Source organism: Antedon mediterranea, chromosome 3 (genome assembly GCF_964355755.1).
Source record: "Antedon mediterranea chromosome 3, ecAntMedi1.1, whole genome shotgun sequence".
In the NCBI taxonomy this organism is placed as follows: Eukaryota; Metazoa; Echinodermata; class Crinoidea; order Comatulida; family Antedonidae; genus Antedon; species Antedon mediterranea.
The window spans coordinates 7,659,175-7,686,982 of NC_092672.1; the positions used below are offsets into that span (position 1 = coordinate 7,659,175).

A 27,808-nucleotide genomic window follows, 5' to 3' on the forward strand; every position below is an offset into this window, starting at 1 on the left:
ACTCTTCTGCCTGTATGCAGACATAAGTCAAAGACTTTATAATCCATTTGCGATACACACTTGATTGAAAATTTTAAAATGTCGAAATCACACCTTCTTCAATAGAACTATCTGTTGAAGTTGAGAATGTAATGCTATCTGGTTCCGATGTTAGAGGGACGTCTTTTACTTCTGGTGATGCCATATTTTTGATAACTAAAAAAAAAAACAACAAAATGCAAAAATGTATTTGTCATGTCATCACTTAAATAATGCTACCCTGGATTTTCAGGTTCATAGTTTTAATAAAGTTAATCATTTGCGTACCAAAAATGTTTTCAAAACAACAAAATAAAATATTAAATTCAACCACAACCCTATTGACTTTCAGTTAAATTACAGTTTTTTTTTTATTGTATAATATAATAAATAATAATAATAATAACTATTAAGAGACATATTAAACAAAAACATTCTTTTTTTATATCTTAAACAGTTTCCATATTATCATTGGTTAGGCAATTTAAAACGTACTTGTTCTAACAATAATAACAACAAAACAAAAGTACTAATTTACTAAAAATAACATTTAATCAAGATATTTACCTTTAGTTACCGGGATGTTGGTAGTAGCAGGATTAGTAGTAATGGAATCGGTAGTAACATGATGAGTAGTTGTGGTATCGGTAGAGATATCGGTAGTAGCAGGATTCATAATAATAGCGGTAGTAGTGGGATTCGTAGTGATATCGGTAGTAGCGGGATTCGTAGTAAAATCGATAGTATCGGGATTCGTAGTGGTATCGGTAGTAGCAGGATTCGTAGTAGCAGAATTCGTAGTAATATCGGTAGTAGCAGCATTCGTAGTGATATTGGTAGTAGCGGAATTCGTAGTGATATCGGTGGTAGCGGGATTCGTTGTAATAGCAATAGTAATAGGATTCGTAGTGATATCGGTAGTAGCGGGATTCTCAGTAATATCGGTAGTAGCGGGATTCGTAGTAATACCTATATTCAGCAGTCGTGCATGAAAATTAAAGAACCAGAAAGTAATAAATAATTATAAAACCTAAACCAAAATTGCCTGTATTTTAACATAAAAGAATAGAAGGATAGAAAATCGTAAAAAATTTGTAATATCGACGATTATAAAAGGCATAACATTTTCGGACACACTCAGCGGAGTCCGTCAGTACAAAACATTTCTTACTTATAAATTAAAATTTAACAGTAAGTTTGTTTTAGCCTACCCTTGAACACTTCTATACCAGCAAGGAAACCGTCATACTCTCCACTTACGCCGGTAATAAACTGTATAACCAATGTGTTATTTGAAGACAAAGTGTCTGGTGGCAAATTATAACCATCGTATTTGACACTCGTGTTTCCATCGTCAACTGACACATAATCATAGCCTGTTTCAATACTGAATTTGTAGAATGTTAGTAACAGCACATTTTCAGGATTTGTATGAAACGTCCAGGTGTAGTTCAGATCATTATCATATTTGTCTGGATAATTTTCTGATGTGATATTTTTAGACTGGCTTGGATATAGAAAGTAATCACCGGACCATGTTGTTTGACCTTACAAAAGAATAACATTTATTCATTAAAACTAATTGTCTAATCCAAACAACCACATTTCCCCCACATACACATAAAACTCCCAAAATGAGCAATTATTGAAGTGTATACTTGATATAACCTGTTGTATAACAATAAGGATGGGCATATCCGTTTAAAACAATCGGATTTTTATCGGATTCCTATCAACTATTCAGGAAAGAATTGTTTACTTTACTTTTTTTGATGGCAACGAAGAAAGTGTTTTCGCTGATAAACCTGACCATGGTAATTTTTTTATATTATTACTTTATAATATTAAAGCCACTGTGGTCGTATATTTTCTCTAGTTTTACTGATGAGGAGGTGACTGCGTTTCGACAGGGAAGTATGAAACTAACGACAACTAAAGATTCGCTACACACACGTCTAATTCATGCTCTAAATTGATCAAAACGTATTTTTAAGCATTTTAAATTTTTAACGCGTCACATTGAAAAAACAATTAGGAATAAATTAAAACATTTGAAAGATATTGTAAAATGGTTGTGATCATTGTCATTTAACTTTTTGAGATATTTGACACACACAATCTGTACAGAAAGAAATATAGACAATGGTTAGTATTACAGTAGCAATATCGGTAGCAGCAAGATTAGTAATACAGTAGTAGTAGCAGGATTAGTATCGGTAGTATCAGGATTAGTATAGTAATACGATCAGTAGTAGCATGATTAGTATCGGTAGTATCAGGATTAGTATAGTAATACTATTAGTAGTAGCATGATTAGTATCGGTAGTATCAGATTATTATAGTAATACTATAAGTAGTAGCAGGATTAGTATCAGTAATATCAGGATTGGTATAGTAATACTATCAGTAGTGGCAAAATTAGTATCGGTAGTATCAGGATTAGTATAGTAATACTATCAGTTGTAGCATGATTAGTATCGGTAGTATCAGGATTAGTATAGTAATAATATCAGTAGTAGCAGGATTAGTATCAGTAATATCAGGATTAGTATAGTAATACTATCAGTAGTGGCAAAATTAATATCGGTAGTATCAGGATTAGTATAGTAATACTATCAGTAGTAGCAGAATTAGTATCGGTAGTATAAGGATTTATAGTATACTAATACTATCAGTAGTAGCAGAATTAGTATCGGTACTAATCAGGATTAGTATAGTAATACTCTAAGTAGTAGCAGAATTAGTATCGGTAGTATCAGGATTTATAGTATAGTACTACTATCAGTTGTAGCAGGATTAGTATCGGTAGTATCGGGATTACTATAGTAATACTATCAGTAGTAGCAGAATTAGTAAATTAATATCCGGCAATATGGTAATGTGAAGGGAGCCTCGACCTGCCACTATCTTGTACGACTTATTCATGACCTGTGTTCTGCAGTTGACAAAAATCGCAATATTGGCACAGCCGTACTCACGGACTTCACCAAAGCGTTTGATCTTATTGAACATAACATCTTAATTAATAAAATTATCAATATTGGAGTCCGTCGGTCGATCATCCCTTGGATTTACAATTTTCTCAGCTGCAGAGAACAGTGTGTCAGGTATAGCAACACTATCTAATTACATCCCTCTTAAAGGTGGTGTCCCCATGAGGACTAAGCTTGGGCCTATAGGTTTCCAGATTCTGGTGAATGATTCACGACAAAGTACGACTACAAAATATTTGTTTTAGCCTACCCTTGTACACTTCTACACCAGCAAGGAAACCGTCAAACGTTACACTGTAATCGGTAATAAACCTTATAACCAATGTGTTATTTGAAGACAAAGTGTCTGGTGGCAAATTATAACTATCGTATTTGACAGTCGTGCTTCCATCGTCAACTGACACATAATCATAGCCTGTTTCAATCTGGAACTTGTAGAATTTTAGTAACAGCACATTTTCAGGATTTGTATGAAACGTCCAGGTGTAGATCAGATCATTTTCATATTTGTCTGGATAATTTTCTGATGTGATGGTCTTAGACTGGCTTGGATATAGAAAGTACTCACCGGACCATGTTGTTTTACCTTACAAAAGAAAAACATTTATTCATTAAAACTAATTGTCTAATCCAAACAACCACATTTCCCCCACATACACATAAAACTCCCAAAATGAGCAATTATTGAAGTGTATACTTGATATAACCTGTTGTATAAAAATGAGGATTTGCATATCCATTTAAAGCAATCGGATTTTTACGATTCCTATCGACTATTCAGGAAAGAATTCTTTACTCTACTTTTTTGATGACAACGTTGAAAGTTTTTTTCGCTGTAAACCTGACCATGATAATTTTTTATTTTATTACTAAAATCACCCTGGTCGTATAGTTTATCAGTTTCACTGATGAGGAGGTGGCTGCGTTTCAGAAGAGTTAAATTCGATAAACTAAATATTCGACAACTAACGAAAACTAAATATTCGTTACACATGATACTGAGAACACGTTCAGCCACGACGTGGTTGTGACAGTGTCAAGAACACTGTGTTCTTCAAAACATTTGTTTCAATAAACTGAGAACACGTTCAGCCATGACGTGGTTGTGACAGTGTCAAGAAGACTGTGTTCTTCAAAACATTTGTTTCAATAAACTGAGAACACGTTCAGCCACGACGTGGTTGTGACAGTGTCAAGAACACTGTGTTCTTCAAGAAATTTGTTTCAAAAGACTGAGAACACGTTCAGTCATGACGTTGTTGTGACAGTGTCAAGAACACTGTGTTCTTCAAGAAATTTGTTTCAAAAGACTGAGAACACGTTCAGTCATGACGTTGTTGTGACAGTGTCAAGAACACTGTATTCTTCAGGACATTTGTTTCAAGGGACTGAGAACACGTTCAGCCATGACGTGGTTGTGACAGTGTCAAGAACACTGTATTCTTCAGGACATTTGTTTCAAGGGACTGAGAACACGTTCAGCCATGACGTGGTTGTGACAGTGTCAAGAACACTGTATTCTTCAGGACATTTGTTTCAAGGGACTGAGAACACGTTCAGCCATGACGTGGTTGTGACAGTGTCAAGAACACTGTATTCTTCAGGACATTTGTTTCAAGAAACTAAGAACACGTTCAGTCATGACGTGGTTGTGACAGTGTCAAGAACACTGTATTCTTCAGGACATTTGTTTCAAGGGACTGAGAACACGTTCAGCCATGACGTGGTTGTGACAGTGTCAAGAACACTGTATTCTTCAGGACATTTGTTTCAAGGGACTGAGAACACGTTCAGCCATGACGTGGTTGTGACAGTGTCAAGAACACTGTGTTCTTCAAGAAATTTGTTTCAAAAGACTGAGAACACGTTCAGCCATGACGTGGTTGTGACAGTGTCAAGAACACTGTGTTCTTCAAGAAATTTGTTTCAAAAGACTGAGAACACGTTCAGTCATGACGTTGTTGTGACAGTGTCAAGAACACTGTATTCTTCAGGACATTTGTTTCAAGGGACTGAGAACACGTTCAGCCATGACGTGGTTGTGACAGTGTCAAGAACACTGTATTCTTCAGGACATTTGTTTCAAGGGACTGAGAACACGTTCAGCCATGACGTGGTTGTGACAGTGTCAAGAACACTGTATTCTTCAGGACATTTGTTTCAAGAAACTGAGAACACGTTCAGTCATGACGTGGTTGTGACAGTGTCAAGAACACTGTATTCTTCAGGACATTTGTTTCAAGGGACTGAGAACACGTTCAGCCATGACGTGGTTGTGACAGTGTCAAGAACACTGTATTCTTCAGGACATTTGTTTCAAGGGACTGAGAACACGTTCAGCCATGACGTGGTTGTGACAGTGTCAAGAACACTGTATTCTTCAGGACATTTGTTTCAAGTAACTGAGAACACGTTCAGTCATGACGTGGTTGTGACAGTGTCAAGAAGACTGTGTTCTTCAAAACATTTGTTTCAATAAACTGAGAACACGTTCAGCCACGACGTGGTTGTGACAGTGTCAAGAACACTGTGTTCTTCAAAACATTTGTTTCAATAAACTGAGAACACGTTCAGTCATGACGTGGTTGTGACAGTGTCAAGAACACTGTGTTCTTCAAGAAATTTGTTTCAAAAGACTGAGAACACGTTCAGCCATGACGTTGTTGTGACAGTGTCAAGAACACTGTATTCTTCAGGACATTTGTTTCAAGGGACTGAGAACACGTTCAGTCATGACGTGGTTGTGACAGTGTCAAGAAGACTGTGTTCTTCAAAACATTTGTTTCAATAAACTGAGAACACGTTCAGCCACGACGTGGTTGTGACAGTGTCAAGAACACTGTGTTCTTCAAAACATTTGTTTCAATAAACTGAGAACACGTTCAGTCATGACGTGGTTGTGACAGTGTCAAGAACACTGTGTTCTTCAAGAAATTTGTTTCAAAAGACTGAGAACACGTTCAGTCATGACGTGGTTGTGACAGTGTCAAGAACACTGTGTTCTTCAAGATATTTGTTTCAAAAGACTGAGAACACGTTCAGCCATGACGTTGTTGTGACAGTGTCAAGAACACTGTATTCTTCAGGACATTTGTTTCAAGGGACTGAGAACACGTTCAGCCATGACGTGGTTGTGACAGTGTCAAGAACACTGTGTTCATCAAGACATTTGTTTCAAGAAACTGAGAACACGTTCAGTCATGACGTGGTGGTGACAGTGTCAATACTGTATTCTTCAGGACATTTGTTTCAAGAGACTGAGAACACGTTCAGCCATGAGGTGGTTGTGACAGTGTCAAGAACACTGTATTCTTCAGGACATTTGTTTCAAGAGACTGAGAACACGTTCAGCCATGACGTGGTTGTGACAGTGTCAAGAACACTGTATTCTTCAGGACATTTGTTTCAAGAGACTGAGAACACGTTCAGCCATGACGTGGTTGTGACAGTGTCAAGAACACTGTGTTCATCAAGACATTTGTTTCAAGAGACTGAGAACACGTTCAGACATGCCGTGGTTGTGACAGTGTCAAGAACACTGTATTATTCAGGACATTTGTTTCAAGAGACTGAGAACACGTTCAGCCATGACGTGGTTGTGACAGTGTCAAGAAGACTGTGTTCATCAAGACATTTGTTTCAAGAGACTGAGAATATGTTTAGTGACAACTGACAACGCTAAATCACTTGTTGTCAGTTATCAATAACAAACTGAAGGAAGTCCATTTCTGCGTGGTAATGTTAATGCCTGTTAAGATAGCTGCTCAATAGATTAGTTGAACTTACCAAAAGAAAAGTAATTTAAGTTGATGACAAAAGACAGAACTGCTTTCAACAAAACACGTTTCATGATGACGTTGACATGATATCAAGAAATACAGTACTCTGTGTATCGTATTTCTTCCAAATGATTCAAACAATTATAATCGTAACAACATTTTCTCTGTTAATATTCTACAGATTTAACTTATTTAAGCAACTTATTAAGTAGTTAATGATGACAAAATTACACATTAGTGAAAGTGCCAAGATTGAATATTACATCTTAGTGAACGCAATATAATCATTATTATGGCTTTTAGTCTTCTCCGTCACTATAGAAAGAACATTAAATTTAAAAAGTAAATAACATGGTATATTGATTTTATGATATATTTATATTATTAAGTTAGAAAGTCATCAATGCTCTACAGTAGACCTACTAAAATGAGGAAATAAATACAAAACATACACAGCTAAGTAACAATATTGTAAAGTGCTATGATTGTATATTACCTCATCTTAATAAACTCAACACTGTTATTAATATTAGATTTTAATATATCGTTACTATGGAAAGGAAATTCAAGTGGTAATATTTACTTTTAATATTAGTCTAAAAGTCATCACCAATACTTATATTGAAAATACGTGCTCGTATAGCACTATTTCAAGTTATTTTAATGTACTAAGGAAGGTTAGTAGAATGCGATTTGCACCAAAAAAATCGTATTGATGCGCAATCATTTTCTGAAACACGAGAATGGCATAATCCATGCTCTAAATTGATCAAAACGTAATTTTAAGCATTTTTGTGATTTAGAGTGATCACACTGGAAAGCTAATTAGGAAAAAATTAAATTATTTGAAAAATATTGTAACATTTTTGTGATCATTGTCATTTATCTTTTTGAGACACATCTGTACAGAAAGAAATAAAGAAGAATAATAATAATAAAATGTCATACATAAGTATAGGTGATTTAATTTAAATTATCACCTTATAAGTTGTTGACGATGTTATTTGGAATGTCGACCAAAAACACCAATGGTTTCAGCAGCTGAAAGAACGAGTGAACAACTAAATACAACGATGTCACTTTATTTTCAAATAGACACATTTACAGTAGAACAATTTTGAAATAAAATAGACTATATTACATGTGTGCTACTATTATTGTATAGTTTGCACTACTGAGAAAGTACCAGTATGTAGACTAGAACCTGTATTATGTAAGACTTACCTTGTCTTTGAGGTTGAAAGCTACGTTAGGCCTAGAATGTCCGTCGTCTTCATGAACACTAATTTCTTTTCGATCTGGTTGACATAATTTGTTATTGCAGAATTACTAAAACTGTAATACCAATGTATATGTATAGAAATACTGCGATTATTGCGTACATGTACGGGTATTGATTGATTGAGTGATTATTTGGATCAACCTATTGGAAAATGTACGACAAAGCTTTCAAAACAATGACACGTGACAAGTAATACTTGTTTTTAAAAGCATTGCCGGCCGTCAGACGTGATTTATTTTATTAACAATATACTACTGAAAAAATAAATGAAAACTAAGTAATATTAAATATTAAGTGCAACAAATTATACGTAGATTAATGATTGATTTAAATTAAAATGATTCTGTACAAGGTTTGACCTAACACGTGATCACTTACTATGCAAATAGCGATTTAATTAAATGTTTTATGAACTTGCTTACAAGTAATTCTACAAATATTAAAGTAATACAATTAATTAAAAACCATCATTTCAAATCATTGTACAGAAGTATAATTGATTACAATTTAATATTATTATATAGAAAAACATACGATAAACCTAAACTATAATATACTCTAAGACATTTTCTTTGGGAGTTAAACAAAGTAAAATTTGGTGAAACTAACCGACGTTTCGTGAACACTCGGTTTACATTTTGTGCTGTTCTAATGAAGAAACGCCGACTAACCGTTTCAATATAAAGTATATAAACATCACAATTTACACAATTATTTTTTTAAAGAAAGTATGCACTCTAACATGGAAATTATATTTACTTAAATTCTGCATAATTGTTGTATAATTGTTATAATATTGTATGAGGCAGCGAATGCTGTAATGATATTAAAAGATTTATACAGACTTTGCGACCAGAAATCACATTAAATTAATAATTTTATTCATTTTGCCAAGATAGATCTTAGGTATAACCACACCATATTCAATTCAGAATGAAGTATCTAGTTTATGCATGGCAACTCAATCTCAAACTTTAAATCTATCTATACAGTATGTACATATATATGGACATAATATTATTGCTTTAATGATAGAATATACTTTTAAAGCATTTTTTTCCTAATTTGAGACTTATAAACGCTAAATTCTAATCGGATTTTCTTAATCCTCCTCATTAGTTTGTGTCGATTGACATGTAGGTATTTCATATTGATTAGGTATCTGTGATTCCAGGTGGTCTGGTGCGCAGGACATCGTGGTACTAGGTGTAGGAGTCAAAACGTCGTTAGGTTGTATGGATGTTTCATATCAGTTTTTCTTTGTGTAGATACACAGCTCATACTTGTTGCATGCGGTGTCTTTTGCTGAACATGTCATTTTACATTCCTAATAGAAAAGAACACAAAAAACAATTTAGTATTAATTTGTAAATGTGTATATTATTCGTTACCGTGCATAAGACAAAAATATACTAATAAAAAATAATAGAAACAGATATACATACCATTTCTGCGTTAGACTCCATTTGTAAGTAATCATTTTTCGTCGCATTCTCTAACAAAGTATCTAATTCATTGAACAGAATGTCAAAGGTCGGTCGTTTATCAGGAGATTTCTTCCAACATCTCTTCATTATAGAATACCTGTAAAAAAGTAATATATTTCGTTTTTGAAGAATTTAACAATGACTAAGTCTACCGTTTAATTCTTTTAAAGTAAATAAATAAAACTATGATAACTCAGGTTTTACTTAACAAGGCCATATAGATGGCTGCAGTCGCGTGCTCATTAGTGTTTACCGACCGACTGACCAACCTAACCAACTGACCGAAATTACTGAACATGTTTAAAAATGTTGAAATGTTTAAAAACATTTATATTTTTTTTAATCTACACGTGCGTAGCCTGTCACTTTTGACGTGCTCGTTTAACGTAATTTCGAGTTAAAAAGTAAGTCAAGAAAACAGAAATTGGGCAAAAAGAGTGCGCAATAACATTTAACGCGCAGTGCGCGCGCAAAAATCTGCGCACTCATGGCAATTTTGTAAACGCTTAAAATTGCCTGAAACATACTCTTATTTCATCGAAAATGAATTTTGAAAATTTTAAGCGCGCGTACGCATGCGTTACATGTGCTACGCACGTAACGTAATTGTATTGCCAAATGATGATTTATGCCCTGAAATTTATGAGTACCAAATTTTATTTAATTGTGATTCATGGTTGTGAAGATATGATTACAAACGTGATTTCGTTAAATCGTACGTAGACCGCGTAATTTTTTACTGGGCACCGTGAAAACATAACCACATCGATTCCTGGCCATAAGGAATATACTGTGAAAAATTGACTTAGCTAGATTAAACTGATATCAAGATAAGGTCAGAAAGCAATAAAACGCATAGTGATACCGGACCGACAGACAGACCGACAGACCGACCGACAGACGGACTGACCGACAGACCGACCGACCGACATAGTGAACTATAGAGTCACGTCCACGCGACTAAAAACATTGAACGAGCTAAATTCTACATCGAATCACAAGTATATTTTTACAAATGGATCAAAATAATATTTTGAATACGTTAAATCATAAATTAAACTCTAATTTTATTTTAAACATATTAAACAAAATATGAGTACATAGGCTAGTAATGCTTATAAACAAGTCACCTTTTAATTATGTACATACTTTATTTAAACTATTATTTTGTTCCTATATTAAACGCAGTGATAGACACCGATTTAATGTAATTACGTTGCTTACACTTGGTGGGGACAGTTGCCTGGCCGTGCCATTCGGTAACCTTGTTGCAGTTTCTTCGGAAGCATTTCTATGAGAACATCCGGATATGGAACTTTTCCATAGGTAAATATTTCGTACAAAACAACACCAAAAGACCACCTGAATTTCACAATAAACAATATTCATTTATAATCACTAAAAAATGAACAAACTTCCTGCTACAATTCCCATAAAAACATGGTTTTTCAGTGGTGTGAAATGTGCTTAAAGGTTTTGTGTGTATTTGATGTACGATATTAATATATAGTAATAATACCTGTAGATCAGATGCTATAATAATACCACGAATTAACCATGGCACTATACATTTAATTTTATAGCTTCATGAAAAAACTTACACGTCACTTTCTGATGACATCCGTTTTTCAAATATTGTTTCCAAGCTATACCATTTTACGGGTATCTCACCGTCGGATAGTTTGATGTAACCTCTCTCAAATACGTCTTGTCCCAGCCCAAAATCAGCAACTTTTGCAATCAGTTTTTCTCCAACTAGAATGTTTCTTGCAGCTAAATCACCGTGAACTATTTTGTTTGCAGCGACATAGTCCTAAAAATACAATTGGAAGCCTCACATTTTTATTATTAAAATAATTATATAATTATGCAAGTAGAAAAATAACTTGTGTTTATATTGTGTTCTTGAGATGTGTAGAATACAAGTAAGCGTCAAGCTCAGGCGGCGTTTGTAAGGCACTCATGACTCCAATTCAATATAAACATTGTTTAATTTACAATATTAAAAATAGCAATAATAAATAACTAAATTACAAGTACATTACAACATATAAAAATGACATTAACATATTTAAAGCATAAATGATAAAATATTATTTAAAAATTAGGATGACTATAGCGAGGCATTTAATAAAAAGGCAAATTGCCTTAAAATGTAAATGTGACATGTTTCCAGAAACTATTCTCATCATCAGAACAGTAAACAACGCCTAGAGTGCTTATATACCAGTAAGACATGTTGTATGTAAATAAGTAAGTAATTAACATAATAAAACAACAGGGAATGTAGGCAACAACCAATAATATGGCAAGTGTGACGCCTAAATTATAGATTTGTTTGTTCAAGGAAGGTTTAATCCACGAGATGTGGAGGGCTTCCTTGACCTTAAGTTTGAAAGCTGAATCTGCAGAATCCAGAACGGTGAAGCAATCCGCATTAGTGAGGGCCTTACACCGTTCTGAATCCTGCAGATGTTGAAAAATGTGAGAAGCATTGTCCCTGAAATGTTCACGCACCCGCATTGATAACCGTCTATTGGTTTCACCAATATACATGGAATTACATCCCATACATTTAAATTTATAAACAACACGAGAGCGGAACACATCAGGGACAGGGTCCTTAAGACTACACAAGTTTGAAATTTTGAATGATTTGAAAGCTAATTTAATATTAATACCTTTGTAATATTTACGTGTAATTTTGTCGATTCTTTGTTGTGTGCATTTGGCAAACTGTAAGTAAGGTAATTTAAAATAAAGAACATTGTTTTGTTCAATAATGGACTCAACTGACGCAACATTGCAAGGAGTGAAAAATATTATTAAGATATCTGTAAATATTGTCATTAATTATTCTGAATGGAAAACAGTTTTTACTTAAAATGGTTTTAAGAGTTGAAATGTCATTGTTAAAGCTAGAACAGGAATTATTCAATTTATAAACTCTATCAATCAAAGTAAGCCCAATTTTGTAAGAAAAGGAAGTGAAACTGTTAAAATTAGTGAGGAGACCCGTTAAGGTAGGCTTTCTGAAGACCGAAGTTACCACAGAAGAACCATTATTGTTTAACATTATATCTAAAAATGGAAGACAATGGTAAATCTCATATTCAATTGTGAACTTTATGTTGGTGTGCTGATCGTTAATATAGTCAAAGAAAGTATTTGCATCATCTTTTGTATTGAATAAACAAAAAATGTCATAACGACGGTAAAACATGACCGAAGCTTGTGAGAAGTTCTTTAACCATGTTTGTTCATGATGACCAATACATAAATTGGCTAAAACAGGTGCAAGTGGGGATCTCATTGACACACCTATTTGATCATAAATATCACCATTGAATATAAAATTGTTTTTTTCCGTAGCAAATAAAAACAATTAATTTGCGTAAATCGCTTTTGTTTAAGCTCATATTATAATTGACATCATTAGTGATATAGTCAACAGCAATGTCAATGCATTCAAACAGGGGGATGTTCGTGAACAAACTAACCACATCAAATGACACCATACATTTGTGCGAAGTGTCAACATGTTGGATTTCCTTCACAAATGGCCACATATTGATTAGGTAATACCGGAATAAGTAATTCGCATAAAAATGTCACCAGATTATAATTGACAGCGCCAATAGAAGAAACTATTAGTCGAAATTTAGGTGTGGAATTGGGAGGACGGATTTTGTGTATCTTGGGCAAGCCATACATCCTAGCGGGTTGTGAACCATTGGGATACATTTTCTTATAAATTACTTGATCAATTTTCCCATTACTTTTTAATTGTCTCTCTCTGGTGATCGTGGGATCATTGTGAATTAAACAAAATTTAGTCGAGTCCTTTAGAATCTCCAACATACCATTGACGTAATCAACACGATTTAGAATAACAACCCCATTTCCTTTGTCAGGTTTTATGATGATAATATCTTTGTTCTTGCGAAGGTCTTGCAATACTTTACATCTCTTTAGATCCGTACGTGTTGGACGAAACGATGAGACGTATTTTAAAAAAGTGTGCTGTAAAACATGAGTTTATAGGCCTATATTGTATATAATAACATTTTTTGTTTTATCTTACTAATTATTACAATCTCGGCTCAGTATACCAGGAGTCCTCAACCAGGAGCCATGGTTCCTCAGACCACCCCAAAAAAGAAACAAAAAACTGATATGACAAACAGGAGGCACAGACTGAATCACCATGTATGTGATAATCCGTAGTTGATAATGACATTTTCAGATCTAGTAGTTTGAGTGAAAGCTATGGAGAATGATTTATTGTTGTGTCTGCGGTTATATTTATGTTTGACTTGTGGTAGGAGAAAGTGATTCAGCCGGTTCTCCCCAGACTTCAGTTTTGTGAAGTACTTTCTTCTCATCTCCAGAAGTCGGTCCTTGAGATAGGGTAGCCTAAGGAACTCCTTAGCCTGCTATACTTATACAGAAAAAAGAATAAGTTCATTTGAAACTTATGGTGATAAGAAAACAACTGCGTGATCGTTCGTTCTAAGCTTGATGATGCATTACAGTATTCAACACTTATAATAACATGTGTTAAAACACAATATTTAAAAAAGAAAAATTTCATCAGCAGCTTGAATATACTTACCAATCCAGATGCAATTTGTCTGGCTAAACTATATAGTTCTGCAAGTCCAATATTGAAGGTTGGGTCAGTGAATTCATCTTCTTTCTTCATCTAGTATCGATAAGCAAAAAGAAACAAAATACTTGAAACACATAAATAAAAGACGTATCATTATATAACGTTATGACTGTGGTAAAAAAAAACCTATATCCACCCCAATTCGGTACGTTTATTTTATGCTCTTAGTAGGATTCTAAATAAACTATCGCATAACACGATTATAACTTGATATAACCTACATCTGTAATGTTGATACATAAAGAGTGAGTGAGTGGCCGAGCGGTTAAGACAGTGGAACCGTAATTACGTAGCCATAACATCGGCAGGGGTTCAAGCTCACTCACTCCATGGTTCTGGTGGTAGAACGAGTCTTCTCGGATAAGGACTATATATACTATATGTACACTTCTAGCTCGTGTGCACTTTAAAGAACCTAGTACATCTTTCGAGACGAGTAGGGGGTTACCCCGGTGTATTAGTACATCACAGCCACTGATCACCAACTGGGCCCTCTGGGAGACCAGTCTTTGACTGAAGAGGTTACCCAGTATAAATATAAATTTCAATTCAATTCAAAGCAGAGCATTCTACTAAAGTGTCGCAGAACATAAATCAACCTAAACACTTTCTAGATCCTGGTCACAGGTCTACATCTCCCATAATACACACATACCTGCTCTGAGGCTCGTAAGAAGTGAAGCATGCTGCCATATATCATGTATTCAGTAATAAGTAACAGTGGATTGTCAGTTGTCTTACATTTTAATACGCTAAGAACATTTTGGTGATTTCCTTCGTTGGATCATCAAGTCAATTTCATTTTTAAAGTTTTCCTTCTCTCCAGCCGATGACATGTCTAAAATAATTTATATTACAAGATTGTAAAAGAATACTTTGGTTAATATGTAGCCTATTGTAATAATGTTTTGAATAAGTAATAACAAATGATATCTGTAACATTCTCCTACATAAGATGTCTCCGGAAATATATATATCGATAAATATATAATCATTAAACCACTTGGCTTTCATGGTATAGTTTAAACACGATTGGATAGCGATTGTTACTTTAAGATTGCTCGCCGGTTTTTGAAAATTCTGTCCTATCTGTTAACACTGCAGAGCTGAAAATAATACTAAAAAGTGTTCCAGATATGGGACCGTGGTCCGGATTGCCTCCAAAATGTAATGGAGAGGGAAACAGACAAACAGACAGACAAACAGACATACGCGATCAATCGTTGTTGATATAAAATATTTCACTGATTGTATTTGATTAGAAAGATTACGCACCTAGTGGCGTCTTTACAGCGACTTCAACATCAGAGTGTTTTGCTACTCCTTTTAAAGTACATGAAAACACTTTCCCAAACCGACCTCCTCCAATCAAGACGCGATTATCCCAATCAAGATGCTCATTACTCTTTAACTCATGACCTTTGAACTTAATATCCGGTTCAATTCGTGGAATTATTAACTCTATATTCCCTTTAATTATGAAAAAAGTAGTAATTAAACAACATTGTATTATGGTATGGTATATTTTACAGTTTAATGCAATTTACAAACGTTAGCATTAAATGTTGATTGATTTAAATAAGAAAATAATATAATATGACAGAAAATTGAAAAATTACCTATTTTGGTATTTGCAGTATGATGTTTATTTTTACATCGTAGTGCTGAAAAAAATATCAAAACAGCTAAACACACAGAGGTAATAACGATACCGACCAAGAGAGCAGGATCAATGCTTGTCTGTGGAGTTGATAATGACGTTAGTATGGTAGCATATGGATCCGTTGTGTCAGTGAAACTGCCAACAGTTGATGTTAGATAATCTAGGCCTATAGAATTATAAAACAGTTATCATTAGGATTAGGTGTTTCTGTATAGTAAGATTATTTGAGCAAAAACATATTACAATACAAATACAAAAGAGAAAAACGAGCACAGATAAAGGATGCACTCTGTTGAATATAATTGTCTACAACCAACAGGAAACAATCCTATTTTAAAAATTCAGGTGGCTAAATGATGACGTCATAGAATGTTCATGTAAAGTATGTTCATGAAGTCATATCTACAACTCATTGGCTTCCATAATAAGTTAATAACAAATAAGGTTTACCGTTTATTTTGAGGTATAAGACATTCAAAATAGGTATGTTTTTACAAAAATTAATTTTGTATTATACTGCCCATTGAATTGGAAAATTTTTAGTGCACATATGTCGTTATTGGACATGGAAATGAAAGCAAGTTATCACGTAGGGTATGAAGAACAAAATTAAGTTTTATTAGAGAGGATGCAACAGCAAAAAAAAGAGAATCCACCGAAGTCTCACTCCGGCTATAGGGAACAGATAGCAATGATTTGACAGAGGGGCCAAGGCGACGAGATGGAACGTATTGAGGAGGAATTGGTGATACAAGATGGACGGGAAAAGATAAAGCATCTTCAAGGATCTTGAAAATCATACGCTGTTTGATGGGGAGCCAATGAAGGTCGATGACAACCGGAGTGATATGATGACGGCGTGGTGTAAGTGTACACACACAGGCAGCAGGCTTTTTGGAGCCGGAGAAGTTTAAGAGAAAAGTGTAGTACAAAATATGAACTTGGTTGAAGAAAAAACAAGGTGATCCTTGACAATCACATGGTAATTCGGATAACCTATGATATAGTTTAAAAGACAATTACAATAGGTTATCTCCCCAATATATATATATATTTTTTTAATTTCAAATTCAATCATCTACATTATTTCTATTTTTAAGTCTTACCAATTACAGTAACTGTGAATGTACAGCTTCCTGTATTTCCAGCAGTATCTGTCTGTAGATGTACACGTAACATTACTTGAACCAACACTAAAGTTTGAACCAGAAGATGGAGTACACGTAGCTGACAAAGGGTGTCACGAAACCTAAGACCACGAAAGCTAAGACCCCCTAAGACCTAAGATCACGAAAGCTAAGACCCAAGACCTAAGATTACAAATATTTATCTTTCGCACCTGCCTTGTATTTTAACTCCCAACATTTATTCTGAATACCACACCTTAGAATTGGCACTTTTATGAAAAAGAATCACATAAAAAGTAACAAATACAATTTTAAATTGATGATTTTACAGACGTTTTTCTCGCATACAAACTGTTTGCGAATTTCGCATGACTAGCCTACAGAGTACAGTAGGCCTACCCCTGTTCAATGTTTTTGTTTCTATGGAACGTCAAAAGAGCAAAAATTATATAGAGGGCTGAAAACTCTGTGGAGTCCATCTACAGTGTGGATGGAACAATGTAAAATTAAAATTGTAATGATAATAGTATACGTAGTACGAAGAAAGAAATACTGGCAAATAAATTTTAATTTAAAAATCATGATAATAAGTTTTTTTGTTTCGTTTTCTTTCTGTTTTTATACTTGTACTATATGTTGCTCTGTTGGCGCTTGATAGAAACAAAAACATTGAGCATGGGGGGAGCTCGAGGAGTTATCTCTATGAGTATACAAAGAAACATGTCTGTAAAATCATCAATTTAAAGGATTTATTTATTTGTTTTTATGTGTTTCTCCTTCTGAAAGTACTTATAAATCCTAATTTTAAAGTGTGGTATTCAGGATAAATTTGGAGTCAAAATACAAGAAAGGCAGGTGCGTAAAAAAAACATTCTCTGAACCAATACAATGGAGTAAATATATACCAACAAACAACCCGTCAAGTTTGTTTGTTGTAAAGAAAAACTATACATTTACTCAACGGGCGAAAATAATGTGAGTTTATCTATGTTTTGCGGTAGTATTTAATTATATTTATGGTAATAAATGAAACCTACTGTGTTTAAAATTATGTATGGATAAACAAGTATTGTTTTTAAGCTGTAGTATATCTTAGAATTTGTAATCTTAGGTCTTGGGTCTTAGCTTTCGTGATCTTAGGTCTTAGGGGGTCTTAGCTTTCGTGGTCTTAGGTTTCGTGACACCCAGCTGACAAACTAGTATCAACATTGTCACCAACTGAGAGGATATTCCAGGTCACTGTAGTTTGGTTTGTATTTGTACTGTTAGATATGTTAAGGCAAATAACAATAGGGGCTTCAACATCTAGAAAAAAAATGACTATATTACACATTTGGGATAAGAATCATAAAACAGTTATTAGATTTCGTTATTTTGCATTTGAAGTTCATGAAAAAAAATAGAATCAAACGAAAGGTATGAAGAAGAGAAACCAAAAGCAACAAGGCAATATACATGGCTGCAGTCGCGTGCTCAAGTTAGTGTTTACCGACCAACCGACCGTTTCACGCGACTAAAAACGGTCTTTCTACGTGAGTTATTCGTGCAATGCTTGAGAAAATATGCGAATAACGAAAACAAAATAATACAGTTGAACCTCCCAGCCGATAGACCTGAATTCTCTAAATAGGCATAATTGTATTTTATTGTTTATGACCAAGCGGTTTAGTGTTGTTTATAATTATCAAACACATTTTAAAAGCTTTCAAGCACGACAATTGTCGGTCAAAATCTGTGTAGTTTTCTCATTTTCTAAAAATCGTCTTCACAGAAATGTTTTTAAAACCTCGGCCTATCAATACAAATAACAAAATGATTACCAATGTCTCAACCATTTCTTTTTCAATGTCCAGAGTCTAAACCTTGTCGTTTATAGTTTAAAAACACCTGCAGGCCTATTAAAAACGTCAGGTGTAAGCCTATAGTATTTTCTACAGTATTCATTTCAAATTCAATCATCTACATTTCTACATATTTCTATTTTTAAGTCTTACAAACTTCGGTAACTATGAATGCAGCTTCCTGTATTTCTAGCGATATCTGTAGATGTACACGTACAACACACAACATTAAATATTGAACCAGAAGGTAGAGTACAAGTAGCTGACAAACCAGTATGAACATTTTCACTAACTATTAGGGGTCATTCAAGGTCACTGTATTTTGGTTTGTACTGATGTTGCTTAACAATATTACAATAAGTGCTGATAACCAGTAACACCAATCTAAATGGTCACTAGTAATTATAGTAATGGTCATGGTAATTTTTATCTAATCAACCAATTCTACTATGCCAAAATAGCCATTGATATTTTGATAACCAATTTACAGTCTTTAGACAGTACTTTTTAGTTTGTTACAATAACATGCCCAATAAATATATATATATATATATAGGCCTATATTGTTAAATGTCAAATTCAATCATCTACATTATTTCTATTTTTAAGTCTTACCAGTAATTAGGAATAGGAAACTTTTAAAATCGAATAAAATATTAGAAAAAATAAACATACCTTCAAAACTTTCACTAATAAAAATATCATCAATAGCTATCATTGTGGAATTTCCTGAAGAAGATCCGGGCGAACCTCTAATGATTATGCTAGTTGGCTTTAATCTGTTATTAAATGCTGCACTTTCAAATTCCCATCCGCTCAATGTTTCATGATGAATTTCAATCAATGTGTTATCTGAGTTGCGATCTGAGATACCTACTACTAGGGAGTTATGTTGTTTTTGAGCTGCTTATATAATAATAAAACTGAATACATCCATATCTCCAGTTAGTTGGGATAAATGTACTCTCCAAGACTCCAGCATCTTCATATACATATATATAATAATTACCTGAAAAATTATGGGAAGTAAAGCGATAATTACCTATTATTCCAGAAGATGCTGTATGCCTAATACGAAGTAATCATTCGGTTATTTAAACCTCCAAAAAAGCAATAGAAATTCATTCTGAAATAAAACTTGTTTTATGCAGTTCTGCAAAATTTGACGACTAGTAAACTCTTGCAAAAATTGTAAGACTTTTCTTGAAAAAAAGACTAGTATTAATTCAAAGTTTGTGTACTAGAACATGACTACACATGAATTGTTGTTTTCTGAGTTCATATAAACCTTAGCATACTAATACAGTACAAGAAGATTATGGCCTGTCTACACTATCAAACTTTATGTGACAACAAATGTGATGTGCCTATATATGAATATATCACTACCATATTTGGGCATATCACTACCACATTTGGGCATCATATCACACTTTTTTTGTCCAATTAGTTTGATAGTGTAGGCCTAGACAGAGTTTTACTTACTAGTGGATGTTGAGTGCCCGGAAGGTTTATTGGTTATACTATCATTCGAACGTTGCCATCCACTCACATTAGTCCAACCATCAAAACCATGTTCAAAGTCAGCGCAAATACCATCTGTTTCGATATTAAAATAAGGTTAAGAAAAATGTAAACATATTACAGTTTCATAAATGTATTTTAGAAATTGTTTCAATAATAAATATAGCGTTGATAGGTTATTTGCAATATATTGAAATCAAATAATATTGGACATTAATATAACATTTCCAGTCACAAAGGTGTGGCAATAATACAAAACAAAAAAAACTTGAACCTATGAATTAGATAAATGTTGTACCGGTCAGTCCACCACATGGCTGTTTACTATACTGGTTTGCATATGAGGCCTAGTCACTAGGTTTTCATGTCTAATTATTGTGCTTGCTTGTTATGCAATCATAAATACTTATAAACATAAAACATTAACCTTTAAAGTAATATTCGTAAGTAAGTATTCATAAATCGACAATTATTTGCGAAAAAAATCCAAATTTAGCAAAAACTAACTATGAGAATTTCGGAAGAATGAACAACTAAATGAATTGAATAACTGCCAAGGTTAGTTTTTGAAAAGTTTTGTTTTTTCGTAAAGAATTTATGAATATTTAAAAACCAGATGAACATGTTTAATCACCCACCGTTGTACACTTTAATATTAGCAAGGAAACCTATACGTTGTCCACTACTGTCGGTGCAAAACATAACAATCAATGTGTTACTTGTCGACAAGGTGTCTTGTGGCAAGTCTGTATCACAGTATTTGACAGTAGTACTTCCGTCGTCAACTAACACATAGTCATGACAGTTGAGTTCGAGAAGAAAATCAGAGAATTTGAGCAATAGTAAATCTCCAGAATTTGTACGAAACGTCCAATTGTAGCTCAGATTATCATCATAGTAGCTGGGATAATTTGGTGATGTAATATTCCTAGACTGCTTTGGACATAGAAAGTACTCGTCAGACCATTCCGTTTGACATTTAAAAATAAAAAAACTCATTTGTTTTTTATATCCTAAACAACATAGACAAACAATATGATTTTTTTTCAATTACACCCTGGTATTTTTTTAATTGTTTATAGGCCTAATCTTCATCATCATAATTTGATATTTTTACTATAGATAGTCTTTCTTTCCTAGGAACATTTCCCGGGACATTCATTAAATACATAGGCCATTGGCTCGAATACAACACAAATTTAAATAATTTACAATAAAGTAAATGTATGTGTGTGTTAAATAATGCTTTCTCTTTTTATAAGCAACATAAATGAACGATTAAAACATTTGTATACCCGAAAATATTAACACAGATATTAAATCAAATATTGCACAACTATCACAAGAATCATCAATGTAATTTTTGGCAAGTAAAAAGTAATACAGGATTATCACACACTTATTTGAATATATTTTTATAAAGATATAACATTAGCAGTTGGTCCATCTACAAGTTACACAGTCACACATTATTTATTCTTTCCAACAATTGTATTAAAAAATAATGTTTGTAAAATGTTAAGATAATCTTAATCAATGATAAGATCAATTTAAGAAAGTTACAACACACAAAGATTATGAGCTTATTTCGATTCTAAAAACATGAAAATTGATAGAATAACACAATAGATTCAGGACGACCCTATTAATCCTTTAAGATGTATTTCCCCCTCCCCAAAATATGTAATAAAAAAGATTAAATAAAAGAATGGAATGAAGAATATACATTCTTTCCTTTAAAAAAAAAACAAACAATAATTCCACTTAAAAAAACTTACATAGAACATAAACGGAAAAATCCAAAAGTCATTGTCTGACAGACAATTTAAATTACAGTTTTGCAGGTGAATACTTTTTTTCAACCTAATTTCAATCGAGATAAATAATAACTATTATGTTCAATTAAAATGGCATTATTAAAACATATTTTCAAGGAGACAATTTATCTTTAACACAGAAGAATTAGTGTCCATTGTGGTCCTAAAAAGTATGAAACTAAAAAAAAATCATAGTTAAACTTACCAACAGAAAAGTAGTTTAGGTTGATAACAAGGAATAGAAATGTTATCAACAGAACACGTTCCATAGTAACTTAGAACAGGCGACGATGATGAAATATTTTTACTATTAAATTAAAGAAATACAGTAAGCCTGTACATACTGCATATGAATTTTATAGAAATCATAACACTCCAATCCTAACATCAGATTTAACCGTCTTAATTATTCTTCTCTGTTAATATTCTACATATTGGAGTATTTTATGAATTTAATGATGACAATATTACACATTATTTCAAGTGCTATGGTTTGCAATTACCATTTCTTAGTAAACTCAACATATTTATTATTAGATTTTAGTCTCCATCGTTACTATGGAAAGAACATTAATTTGTTAAGGGTAAACAACATTCAAGCGTGTTTTAATAAATTTTTAATAAAGGTTAAATTCATCACTAATAATTTTTTTATAGGATGCGAAATGAAAAGCATCTAAGTTGTTGGAAAGGGTTGTTTACTTACAACTCAGTAATTATATTGAAGAAAACAACCTGATTTAATAAATTGCAATCAGGCTTTAGAAATCTCTATTCTACCAACACGTGTCTAATTATCTTCCTTACAGATCACATAAGCAAAAAACAGGTGGAAGCAGGATGGCATTTCGACGAATAAATAATTAACGAATGAGTTGTTGTTGACGAATTTGAAAAAAAAACTTTAAAAAAATAACAATGGAGTCAGCAGCTGAAAGAACGAAGCGACGAAATACAACGATGCCATTTGATTGTCAAATACACCCATTTAGCCTACAGTATCTATATATAAATTTACGTAAGGGCAAAATTCGGTAAATCGCGCCTTACTTCTAGAATTTTCACTCGATGGTATGTAAAGTTGGTTCGTACTTTCGGTACTGATTTTAACCGCCTGATGTAACCCTGTTTACTAATTAAATTGAGTTAGATAATTAGTTATTGACGATTAAAACGAATTTAGGTTCAACGATTTGCCCCAAATAGGGGTGTTTTCCGATCGTGGTATACACTGTCTAATGGATGTCCATCTTGAAAAATACCCGCCAAAAAAAATGCCAGGAGGCTTCGCATTTTCCTATCTCCTCCTACGATAATTGTTTTTAATAGCTGAAAACCGGTTGAACAGCTAGAGTACAGCATCATAATGTTGAAGACAGGCCGATTTTCTTAAAAAAATACTATTTTGATAGATTTAATATACGATTATACAAATGTATTGATTTGCGATGAATGGAACATCCCAATCTCTCAGTCTGCCAGAGTTTGGTTTAACACAAGTACTGTAGGTAAATTTATGAGCCCTTGGTTTAACACATACGGTAGGTGAATATATGGGCCCTTTGAGAATAAACTTGCAATACTTTGACAATACTGTAAATACCTATTAACTATTTTTCATTTGAATCGAACATTTCTTACTGTGAATGTTCGTACTGTTAGATGTAATATAAAAATATATACAAAAAAACTTTATTACTGAGACTGTGGATAGGCTCTACTGTTAGATATACAAATAAACTTTATACTGACAGTTCCTTCTCAACGTTTGTATTAATTAATAATTACCAAAAATATAAACGTCGTAGTGGTGTATCGTGACATGTACTTTAATATTTCAATCGATTATGACAGTGACAGTTTTAACAAAGTATTAAATCGCAAATGTTTTAGGCCTACTGTATTTAGAGGTATATTATTTATAGGCCTATAAAACATGAACAAAATATTTCGTTACTCAGTGGATAAAGAATATATTTAAAAATTGTTCCTCTTTGTACCTATCCGCTTTCCCATCCCTCAACCCTAATGTTACATAGCGAGGAGGCTTCGCATTTTCCTATCTCCTCCTACGATAATTGTTTTTAATAGCTGAAAACCGGTTGAACAGCTAGAGTACACCATCATAATGTTGAAGACAGGCCGATTTTCTTTAAAAAAATACTATTTTGATAGATTGCTAGAGTACACCATCATAATGTTGAAGACAGGCCGATTTTCTTTAAAAAAGACTATTTTGATAGATTTAATATACGATTATACAAATGTATTGATTTGCGATGAATGGAACATCCCAATCTCTCAGTCTGCCAGAGTTTGGTTTAACACAAGTACTGTAGGTAAATTTATGAGCCCTTGGTTTAACACATACGGTAGGTAAATATATGGGCCCTTTAAGAATAAACTTGCAATAGGTTCGGAAAATGTTAAAAACCAATTTATATTATTTGAATCGGTAAACAGTTTCCATTTATCATACATTGATAATGAAACATGAAATATTCCTATTTATGTCCCTCGAGGTTCATTACAATTTATATTTAGTAGTCCCACGGACTTCATCTTAGCCACTCCCCCGAGTGCTAAGGCCAAATTTATGATACCCTACTTTCTATGTAAGTTTAGTTACAGTTAGTTCTTGACGATAATACAACGAATTTAGGTTACACCCTTCGGCCGCGAAAACGTTTCTGTACAAATATGATACCGATTGGCTTTATTTCATTCAACAGCGACCATAATCTCGCCAATTACAGGATAGATAAACTATTTTATTATTGATGTGCTTATAAATTAAGACTCATGTAAACAGCTTGATTACATCATTTTACAGACAAACGAAACTTTTTTAAACCTACTGTTTCAATAACTGAGTATAATACTGTATACGTTTTCATAAGTAAGTGCATATACATTTTCGTGTTTTCATTGACGAGATTGTAATAGTAACTTCAGTAACTATTACAGTACTTATTTATTATACGACACAAGACAATTGTATCTGACAGGTACGTACATTATTCTAAAAAATAAGTCTAGATAGATCCCTTAGGCGTCATAAATCACAGGCCAACAAATCATTACTCATGACAGAAATTCGACCCAGTTTGGTTCACACAAATGTTTACAGGAATTTCAACCACCACAACCGATGATTTGCCCTAAATATTTAGGTAGACTACAGTTTAATTTTTCACTGAATAGGAGTTTGAATTTCCGATTTCCATTTCGCAGAATGTCTAGGTCTATTTATTTAGTTTGGTTCTTATAATATATAAATACAATCAACTTTATTACTGCGGTTCCATCACCACCACCACGTGCCGCCCAATTCCCCGGTACATACATTTCCATTTCTCCCTAATTTCTTTAGTCCACATAAATTAATTGTCCTTTATGGAATCCAGTATTGGTTTTGTTGTCTCTATTCTATTCTACTGTATTCGAGAACCATCTGTGAGCACCCCTAGATGGTACGCGAGCGAAGCGAGCGTGCCATCTAGTTAGAACAATTTTATAAAATAGACTGATTGATAATATGTACCGTAAACTATGCTCGCATGTGCTACAATTATGTATAGCTTGCACTACTGAGCTAATATAGGGTCTACCGGTATGTGAAGTAGACTGCAACATGTTCTAGACTTACCTTGCCTTTGAGGTTGAGAGCTGCAGTACGTTAGGCCTAGAATGTCCGTCGTCGTCATGAACACTATAATTTCCTGACGTTTTTAATTTCTTTTTAAGCTAGTTGACATACAAAATTACTGAAAATACAAATGTATATGTATATTAATTGCAATTTTTTGGTACATGTACGGGTATTTATTGATTATTTGACTAAACATACAGTATATTGGATAATGTACGATGTCGACAAAGGTTTCAAAACAATGACACGTGACAATTAATACTTGTTTATCATATTGCTGTCTGACATGATTTATTTTACAAAATATTACTGAAATGAAAAATAGTAACATTGTCATTAAGTTATTAAATGAAATAAATTGTAGATTACAGATTTATTTAATATTTAAATGATTTTCCACAAAGTTCGATCAAACAAAGATCTCGTGATAACCTCCAGTAATTATGCAAATAGTGTGATTTAATTAATACATGTATGTATATGACGTTACTACTAATACCGGTAGTTCTACAAATATTAAATTAATACAACAGATTAAAAACCGACTATTAAAATAATTTATAAACATAATTATTAATTCATTACAATCTCTAAAAGACGACCTCATTGAATACGGTAGTGTTGCACCATTCGACACAAAGCAGTTCTACATGTGTTTTAAAGGTAATCAGAAAAACAATAATTTTAACACATTAATTTAAAATAAAATACACAGCACTATTTACAATACATAAACAAATGCAAATGGTTTATGTTGGTGTGGTTTTATCAAAGTTTGCGTCCAGGATCGGTCTTTGTTGGCCCTAATTAGCCCTGAATGAGGAATGTGAATTACTGAAATATTATGGCTACATTATCTATAAATCACATTATATAGTCACGTTGCTCAGCGGTGGTACGATGAATTGTTAGTTTGGTCACCAGCAAGTTTAGTAGTGTCTGTCATAGTGATTGTATCTGGATGGATACGGTTGGCTGTCTTCTTCTTCCATTTATATTGAACCTATAATTATGAACGTATGATATACAATTGAGAAATTATAACTGAATTTTACTTTTGAACTTTCCTAATACATTCTATGAATCACTATAAAGCAAGATAAAGAGATAAAAAGACCACGTAAAAGTGCATAACGTATCATTAAAGCAGAAATAATGGGTTCACTGATTTACGAGAAGTGTATTTTAGAAAAAATTAATATTAGGAAAGACCCCACCCATCTGCTACATTACTGTTACAATTTTAATAGATCTGGCATTGGACTACGACCACCAAAAGCCAATCTATGTAGAACTAGGAAATCCTTTGTTGTAAATAGCATTTATATATATTATGTATAATTCAAATGTTCGACGATAACTCTATATACTGTAATTGTTTTTAAATTTTTATCAGTTTTAATTTAACAATGGCCTATAAATCCTATTTTAACATTGGCTTATAGCGTTTTGGCCAATTTTATGTATTATTTTTTTGTGCCAGTTTCATTGTCTTTTTGTCTTAATTATGCCCAGCAAAATTAATTTGCATTTTAAGTGGGGACCAATAACATTTCTTGAATCTTGAGTCAGAAGGGAAGTGAAATGAGAAAGAGCTTCCCTTCAAATTTACCAACATGCCTTTCATCTCCGATTCCATGTTAAGACCTCCGGCTTCCCCACTCTACCTTCCCCCATACACTATCCTCCCACTCTCTCTCTCCCCTAGGGTGAGTATTAACACCTTTTCTGCCTTCCCAGATGATATAAAAAAGAAATTTCTCTCAATTGTAACTAATTTTGTATTTATTTTGTCTATTTATGCCGATATTTTCCTTTGATGGCATCGTTGCTAATGAAATTGAAATGAAATGCCCAACTTTTTTTTTACCAAGTTTGAAAATTTAAGATATTGCTAAAACTGATTGTTATTTAGGTAAATTTAAAAGTACACGTGAGTACTGTACCTCATTA

The 27,808-nt window shown here is 33.3% G+C and overlaps 1 protein-coding gene across 1 annotated transcript in view; it reads right to left on the reverse strand.

Moving 5' to 3' along the window:
* LOC140043975 (CUB domain-containing protein 2-like) overlaps nt 1–25,910 on the reverse strand; it is a 64,767-nt gene extending 38,857 nt beyond the window's left edge. Inside the window, exon 1 of the mRNA XM_072088460.1 lies at nt 25,853–25,910. Coding sequence (XP_071944561.1) covers nt 25,853–25,910 — 58 coding nt within the window. The remainder of the gene's footprint in view (nt 1–25,852) is intronic.
* Nucleotides 25,911–27,808: the final 1,898 nt, after the last annotated feature.